The sequence below is a fragment of the Gekko japonicus genome, unplaced genomic scaffold (genome assembly GCF_001447785.1).
Source record: "Gekko japonicus isolate JY-2015 unplaced genomic scaffold, Gekko_japonicus_V1.1 scaffold413, whole genome shotgun sequence".
In the NCBI taxonomy this organism is placed as follows: Eukaryota; Metazoa; Chordata; class Lepidosauria; order Squamata; family Gekkonidae; genus Gekko; species Gekko japonicus.
The window spans coordinates 812,891-822,048 of NW_015161416.1; the positions used below are offsets into that span (position 1 = coordinate 812,891).

The 9,158-nt window shown below is 37.5% G+C and overlaps 1 protein-coding gene across 1 annotated transcript; it reads left to right on the forward strand.

Moving 5' to 3' along the window:
* Nucleotides 1–1,973: 1,973 nt before the first annotated feature.
* Nucleotides 1,974–7,959, forward strand: LOC107124246 (interleukin-24-like). Its single transcript, XM_015427666.1, has 4 exons — nt 1,974–2,126; nt 3,671–3,733; nt 4,599–4,742; nt 7,879–7,959. Exons 1-4 carry the CDS (start codon nt 1,974–1,976, stop codon nt 7,957–7,959), a joined length of 441 nt encoding a protein of 146 aa, XP_015283152.1.
* Nucleotides 7,960–9,158: the final 1,199 nt, after the last annotated feature.

The window sequence follows — 9,158 nt, forward strand, 5'->3', positions numbered from 1 at the left end:
ATTTTATTTCTAGTCTGAATTTATTTAATGAATGTATGTGTATGTATGTAATGTGTGTGTGTGTGTGTATATGTATATATATATATACAGTGTGTGTGTATATACATATACATATATGTATATATGTATATGTGTGTATATATATATGTATGTATGTATGCATGTATGTATATATATTCAAAATTCAGGCTGCAAATATTTAAGTACTCTTTTCAGGTAAGTGGGGGAAATTACCAGAAAATGTTTTCTTTGGGGTGCTCCCTATTCATATTCCTAATATCTTTTGTTTAATATGGTCCATAAGAAGTAGATCTAAATAAATAAATTATCTAATGAGTTATAATGTCTTTTCAAATATATCTTTTATAAATACTAGTAGTCTTAGCCTCACTGAGTTCACATGCCAATAAATGTTCTTGCTTATTTTTTTAAGCAGTGCCTCAGGAAACAGTTATTTTTAAAAATTAATACTTCTCTCTTCCTTAAACTCATATTCTAAATGCCTTCCAAATCCCTCAACTTGTGATGTCATGTTCAAAACATGACTCTGCTTTTTTTCCCTCTTTTTAAAAACTTTTTGTTTATGCATTTGGGAAACTATTTTTGAAATATGCAAATGAACAGAGAGAAATGGAGAGTGAGGACTCCCCACCCACGTTGCCTGACAGGTACATGTTATCTGACAGGTCACAGGAAATTTCCTGTGAAGTCTTTCACATGTATATAAAGAACCAGAACGATGCAGTCAGAGTTAAACATCATTGGAAGTCACAGCATTCAAGCAAGTAAGGTAAGCACTGAAACTTTATGCTAACATGAAATTGTAAGGCATTTTTACCAGCTGCCCATTAGAAGCAAAGTGTTTTACTGATTAGAGAATGAAGAAATTACTTGGCTTTTGTTTACTTTGTTATTCCAGTTCATACAAAAGGAATAAGGACTTGAATTTTTAATTCCAAAAAGCAGATTTAGCTGCAAGGAGATTCCATTTATATGAACAAATGGAACAAACATTGAAATGAATGTATTTAGGTTAGGAATAACAGCTGACCACCTGTGTTGCTGATTTGGCTGTTAGAGATCAATGAATACTGTGCTTAAATCTATTATTATAGCTATAACCCAGTCTAAACTTCAGTTTTCCAATTAATATGAAACACATCACATGGAAGTAAATTCCACTGCATTAAATGAGACATTGCCTCTACAGAGTAGTCCAAAAGAGGTTAGGCGCAATGAGATCTCATGGAAACTGGCAGGATTAAGCATTTAAACATTTCTTCAAATTACTGTATTTCCTCTGTACTGTGTCCAGTGTGTCAAGACTGGATTGTTTGTTTTCCAGTTAACTAAACTCTCTGAGTATGACTCAGACTCATATTGATATAAAAACAATACTTTCATTCAACTACTGGTTAGAGTTTGTTTTTAACTATGCTTCAGAATTTTGGGATGAATGAGCATCAGGGCAATAATACATAAAACGTTCCATTCACCTCGGTTTCTAATGAACTAATCCTGAATTGAATCCATTTATAATAATATGGCTTGCCATTCATATTTTTCTTCAAAAAATTGAAAGTGATGTATGTGGAAACCTGTGGATGATCAGAAAATTAAAGAACTGCTTATTCCCACTGTGGATGACCAGAAAATTAAAGAACTGCTTATTCCCACTATTAATTTTAAATGTGTTTGTATATCTATTGGCAGTGCTTTTCTTGTTGTTGTTTTAAAAAGGGCCAGTACTCATATATAAGGTTGCATGGACAGGATAGTATGATTTTTCAGGATAACACTGTGTGTGTCTCTACTATTGGTATAAAAATATTGTTTTATTTCTCTACAAGTCTGATTTTTTAAAAACAGTTCACTAGTATAGCTCAATTAAATTATACCTTTAAATCAATAGTCCTTTAAACTTGCACCTTCTTACAGGAACAGTTTGGACCATCAAACAGACAATGATTAGCATGGGTCCTTTCACCTGTATTGTCCTTCTTTCATTTCTCTGTGGTACGATTGTGACAAAAGAACGCAAAATACTCCAGTTTGGCCAATGTGAATTGAGTGGAATATCTTTCCGCGAACTAAGGGACTATTTTGGTGAAATCAAAGAAACTGTAGTAAGTATCTCTCGAAAATCTATGTTTGACTCCCAGTGGTTTATTTGAAACTTGGGCTGCTTAGTCTACTCACAGCGCAAATCTGAACAGAGTAACTTCCTTCTAAGACCACTGAAGTCAATAGGCTTAAAACGATCTTTCTTTCTTTCTTTCTTTCTTTCTTTCTTTCTTTCTTTCTTTCTTCCTATTTACAAAAATATGTATCCTGCCTTTCTGCTCATACAAAGGCCACCAAAGTGATCAACAAATTGACACATACATACATACATACATATACATATACATATACATATATATATATACACACACACACACACACACACACACAAACACACACACATATATATGTATAAAAGAAAGTCCCCGCACCATAAAATCAATGCCCAAGCCAAACCCCGTAACCTAGAAACACAAAATATGGGGAAAGCACTCCTACCATGACGTAGATGCTCATTAAGAAGGGATTTTTAGAAATTTGACCCCTAAGGGGGTCAAAAGGGGTAAAATGTGCTCCCCCCTTACTTCCTATGTGGCTGCCAGACTGCTGCCTCCTTGCACCCCCCACTCTCTGACTGGTCAGCTGCAGAGCTCAGTGTTCTGAGGTTAAAAAAAACAGTTACAGGAGACTGCAGAGAGCTAATGACAGTTGAGGAAATCGGGAGTGGCCAACCTCCCATGAGATGCAGCAATGCTGCTGGCACAGCCTCCCCATGGCATCAAACACACTCCCTCCACGGTTGTCTGTCAGGTGCAGCAGTGGTTACAGGGTGCTCAAAGCCATCAGGGAGCTTACTCCTGCTTAGGAATGCATCCTAAATTATCTGAAATTTCTTAATACTTTTCTTCTTTTATATTTGCCAATAAAAATGTCGTATAGCTCTATGTGCTCAATCATGTAACCTCAGAATAGGTCTGGGTACTTGGTGAGTTTGGGAAAAGACACCTCAGAGAGTTGTGCTCATAGTATGCTGTCCTAAACAATCTCTCCAAGGATGTTCTATTTCTTGAAGTAGACATAGGCTATAGATGGAAGCGAGGCAAAGTCTTGAAGAAGTTAATTTATTTTAGTCAAAACTCATTAAACCCTGTAAAGTGTATGTGTGTTGAAACTCCTTCAGGGAAGGCTTGCAGTTGCTACCCATTGGATGGATGAGATATATCTTCCAGATGACATGTCTACAGTGAACCCCTACATCTTTATCATCAATCCTTCTTGAAATCTTCTTTGCCCATGGGCCATGTTGCTAACTGGTAGAGAAGGGCAAGTGTAAACATTTTGGAGTCATTTAGTAAATGAAAATGTAGAAAAAGAGAAGCAGCATGAGTCCAAGACTAGTAGATCAGCAGCAAAGTTCCCAGCATTGATAATGGTGAATATGATACATAAAACAGAAGATGAAGAATATGAACTTACCCAGGCGCCTATCTTCACTAGACTAGAAGAAGCGATTATTTTTCAAAAAGACAACCTGATGGCATACTGTTCTCCCTTTTCAGCTGTTCCTTTGACTCATATGATTTCTCTTCTTTTTATGTAATTGCAGCAAACCCAGGATAACAGGACTGATGTGATACTTCTGAAGGAAAGTGTCCTGCTAGGAATTCCAGTAAGGAGAGTTTCTTTCAAATACACAAGTGCTCATTGTCTAGTTTCTGAGGGTCAACAGGAGTCCATTTCTGAACAGTGTATATATGATGGAAAACTATCAGTAGAAATTGTACCTCCATAGACCTTGATCTACCAGACCATTTCTGCAGACAGAAGGATTTCCACCCTTGGAATAAGTCACAAGTTTATAAGAGCAACCTCTCTCATACTCATCCCTCAGCTCAATTTACCTTCCATGATATGCCAGTTAGTTGCTGTTTATTTAATCTAATGACTTTCATGGATCCAAATATAATTCCATACTTGACCTGAGTATGTATTCCATCTCCCCTTCCTAACTTTTTTTGGGCTAAATATGCTACAGAATAGCAATTAATCCACTAATGGGCAAGGAATGACTACACACTGCTTATTAATCCTTTCTAGGTCATTTTTATGCAAAGTCCTTCATAATGCTTCTGTTGTTCCATATCACATGCCTTGTGAGGTACAGCACTATAGTAGCCATTGCATAAGACTATACACTGTGCAGGGCTGAGGTAGGGTATGAACGCCTGTCTCCCATGCTTAAGTATAATGTTCCTGATATGGAGAACCTATACATTAACTTAAATCCGTGGTTGAAAGAAATTTGGATGAGTCCCTGGCCCGTAGCTAACGTGGGGCCCACGGGGCCTGGCCCCCTAGTGTTTCTTCTGGGCCTCCTCCTTCCCGGGCTGACCCCCAAAGTGCCCCAACTTGCCACCTGCATTGTGCTTTGATTTAATTAGCCGGTGCCCTCCCAAGGCCCCCTCCCAAAAAAATTCTCTAGCTACGGGGCTGATGAGTCCACATAAATCTCACAGACTTTGTTCTCACTTTAGGTTTCAGAGAGTTGCTGCTTACTCCGCCACCTGCTGAGATTTTACATCGAAAGTGTTTTCAAAGCAACAAGCAACTTGTTAAGAAGGAAAACCAGCCCCTTAGCAAACACCTTTGTTCGCATTAAGACTACTTTGAGACAGTGTGTAAGTTTGATTTCTGACTATCATCTAAATGAGATCTAATTTCAGTAACCTGCCTTTGCTATGTACACAACAAGCTAAATTCTCAAAGGTCATACTGATGAAAACACATTTTGCAAATTAAGCAGCTTGCAAAACTAGCTTGTAACTTAGCAAATAAAGAGGGCTTCTTATCCAGGCCTGTCCGTATAAAACTAAATTTTACTCAGCAAAGAAAAGCCAAAGCAGGATAGAAAGTATTCTTTTCATAGAATCATAGAATGTTTGAGTTGGAAGGGACCTTGCAGGACATCTAGTCCAACCCCCTGCACTATGCAGGAGCTTTGTTTTACCTTGTTCCATATAATGATTCTAATATTTTCCCTCTGTGCTATTTATTCATCAGCATGATCAAAATAAATGTTCCTGTGGAGCAGAGTCCCATAAAAGATACAGAATTGTTCTGGAGGAATATGAAAAGGTAGCTTACTTTATTTCATTTCTTCTCTCCTTGAAGATCCTGTATGTGCTAAAATACATAGCAAAATGTGCTAGGGAGATGTGGGTGGGTATAATGCAGGAATTATTTCATAACATGAATATTAAAATTATTATCACTAATATATTAATGTCTCAGTATGAACAAAATTAAGATACCTATGGCTGTATTAAAAGTTCTATATATGTAATATAATAATGTATATACTATAATATGTAATATAATAATAATGACTGTGATTTTTATTGCGAGTGAGCCAATAAACTCTTAAACCGATACAGTGCTACTGAATATAGTGGTTTGGATCTACAAAATCCACAACTGGAATAGAATTTCCTTCCTCCCCCCCTTTCACTACTGCCCACAGACCATCCTGAAATTTAGCTCCTTGGGTTCAGGGGAACCTCATGAACAACATAAAAGGGATAAAGTGTGTGTCTGATGTGGGAGGGGGAATAGTCAGAAATTGCTGTCCATCTCCACTTATGGAAGCACCTTAATTTCATCAGAAAGGGATAGTAGGATCTAAGTCCGTAACTTAAGTGCTCACTTAATTATGTTATATTGAACTGTATTGTTAAGTTCACTGTCCTAATAGGTTTCATGGTTTCAATTGCCCTTGTTCGTTATTGCAGCTTTTAAATCTCAGTAATGAACAGTCACATAATATTATCTAAGATTCTGTTATGTATTTCTAGCATAGATTATGTGACTGCCAAACAAGTTGGGAGGGAGCCATTCTCTCCCTCTCCCTCTCCTGTTGCTGTGGAAGTAGCTTAACAAGCCCCTCTGGCAGGTTGCTTTTTAGAACTAGAAACAGCTGGGTTCTTATCACGGCAAGAGGCAGCTTGAATGATATTAAGGTAGCATGCTTCATTTATCAGTAGGGGTCCCAAGTACCTACCTACGATCCGGCGGGGGACACATGCTTCCCCACCGGAAGATTCTTGCTTGGAACACAGGCGCTGCACTATTCCGTCGCCCAGACGTGACGTAGGCACGTAGCTGGGCGATGCTCTGGTAATGGGACTGGAAACTCGATGGTACCATTGAGTTTCCAGCCCCATTGCTAGAGTGTCGCCCGGCTACATGCCTATGTCACGTCTGGGAGATGGAATAGTGCAGCGCCTGTGTTTTTCCCGTGGGAATGGTCCTGCGAAGAACAATACATCCCCCACCGAATTAAGGTAAGTACTTGGGAGCCCTGTTTATCAGCTTATCCAACTTTGAGTGCAACAAACAGAGCTCTTTAAAAATAAACTCTACCGTCCTTGCAATAAGCAGAAAGAGGTTATCTGAAACTTCGTTTAATGCTTCGATACTATACCCACTCGATGTTTACAGAGGGATTTCATTTCCTTTGGTCACAGTTCTTAAAGGTGGACTCTGTGAAGAAGGCTCCATCAGATCATCTGCAATCCCTGCCAGGGGAGCAAAGCAATTAGACATTGAGATTGGAGAAGGTACATTAGGAGAGGATGCAAAATAGTCTCCAATCTTGGCTTGCTTAGTGGCCGGTGGAGAATCAGCCTCCGTTTCTCTCCCCACTTTTGGAGCTTCATTTTAATTTATCTTAAGGTAAATTTGTTGCTAAGTTGTTGTTTGAACCAGGCAGCAGAGGTTGCAGGCAAGAGCTCACAGTTCATAAAGTATACTGATGTAATTACACTCAGGAACAAAAACAACTGGCACACATAAAAGAATTAAAACTCTCAAAAGAAAGGGTCTCAAAGCTAGGACTCCTCCACACGTCCTTCAGCTTATTGCAGCAATACTGAAAAATAAATACTTAAAGCATACTGCTACAAACCACTGTTTTAGAGAAGCAATTATACTGCGTAAAAGCCCAGCAATAAATTAAGATAAATAGTAAAATTGCAAGTCACTTGCAAAGCGTTGTAAGTCAGAGCAGCTGCCTCTACGCCATCTTGGGGAGGACACCTCTATTAACTCATAGCCCAAATTCCATGCAGAGTCATTTCCTTGGCAAGATCCGCTCTTCTATCTGGCAGATTCCAGGGGATCCCCTATTCTAGCAGGTGCTGTCCTTGTTTGAAGGACTGTGTTGAAACTGTCCCCCATGTTCTCCTTCAGTGTCCTCTCAATCTGGCATCCTGTCGGGATCTTCTGTATTAGCTCAATTTTTAGAGACCGCTGATGATTTTAAGGTTCTTTCTTTCTTTTTTTTTGCTTGATAATCCAGATATGGAAATAACTGAAATAGTAGCAAAATTTCTTCTCAGTACTATGGTTACATGCCCTGATAAGTATTAGCTTTTTTAATGCTTTTACTCTGTTTTTATATGTTGCAATTCCAATTTTACCTTTATGGATTTTGTACTTTCTGATCTGTAATTACCTGATTTCCAATTGTATGTATGTGTGTGTGTGTGTGTGTGTTTATACACACATACACATACATACCAATAAAGGCTTGTCTGAAACTATTAATTAAATGTCAAGAAATTACAGGTACAAGTTATAGTATGTAACACAAATATATAAATAGTGCCAAAGAGAAATCTCATTGGGAAAGTAAAGAGAACACTTGCATTATCAGTAAACAAATAAGTACATAAGATAAAACGTGAAGACCCACTGGTTGTGCATGTTTTCTTCAGTAATGAACACCTTTAATGCTGTGCTCTTTTCCCCTTGTAGCTTGATAGCAATATAGCAGCAATCAAAGCTGTGGGAGAGATGGACATTCTGTTTGCCTGGATGAGAGACATCAACAATTAACTGCGTACAAGAAAAGCCTTATAAGAACTTTTTGAAATGTAAATCCTGTTTTTCATTTCAAGATGTTATACATAATGGGTTGGACTGAACAAGCTGTGAGTGGAGCTCTGCAGTAAGAGGAAGGGAATCAGCAAAAAATACTGACAGAAGGCTGTTTGGGCTAGTGGAAAATCATATAGAATTCCACCCACCAATGTATTATTATTTATTATTTTATACTTCTTATTTATTTTTTCATTGTCTGTTTTTACCATTTGTAATAGAGTTGTTAAATTCCTTGTATTATGTAGCACTGAACCATGTGGGCCAGTGTAAATGTTGCAGATTTAAGGCAACTGAGAATCTGGACAGCTGTACTTATCTGTTTTAGAGGCATATACTACAGACCAACCCCCAGTGAAAATGATATCTTTTCCAGTAGGGTAGTAGAACAGGTATGCACAAGATCACAGCTCTGGGACATTTTCTGACCTGGAATGATGATGTCATCAACTGGAGCTCCACATGGAGAGAAATTATTGCTCTCTGGAGTAACTCCATCCTGGGGCTTGCAGTAACTATGTTTTAACTGGTGGTTCTATCCATGGCTTTTAACAAAAACACACACAACCACACCAGGCCTGCAAACTCATTTGTTTCTTTCCCCTAATCCTTTGTTTCTTTTGAAACTTCCCTCCCAAGACCTTTCTTTTCCTTGCCTCCTAAGAAGAAAAACAAGTTTTTGCTGCAATGTTTTTTTAATACAAAAAGAAAATCCTCCCTGCACCTTTTTAGGGTTCCAGATCACCAACTGCCTTAAAACCGCAAACATTTAAAAAGTGTTATACTATTTTTTAATTTAAATATATTAATTTATAATTTTAGTGTCTTAACATTTCAGAACTTCAAAAATACATTTTTCTAGCATAACAGAATGACTATCATCCATTACCTGATCCATGAGAAAAATTGTTCTAAAGGAATTCAATGTTATTTATTAGACTGTACTTTTTTATTTAAAATGTATTTATAAAAAGCATATTTAATTAGATTGATGTTTAATTTATTTACATTGAAATGCATTTAATTATGAACTCATTCTGAGAATGAAAATGTGTATGTGACTGCAAGCCAAAAAGGAGCTGTAATAGAAACAGGTTTTTTAAAAAATGAAATGTTTAAATTTCCTTTTTGATATGATGTTTTCTATTTTTTAAAAT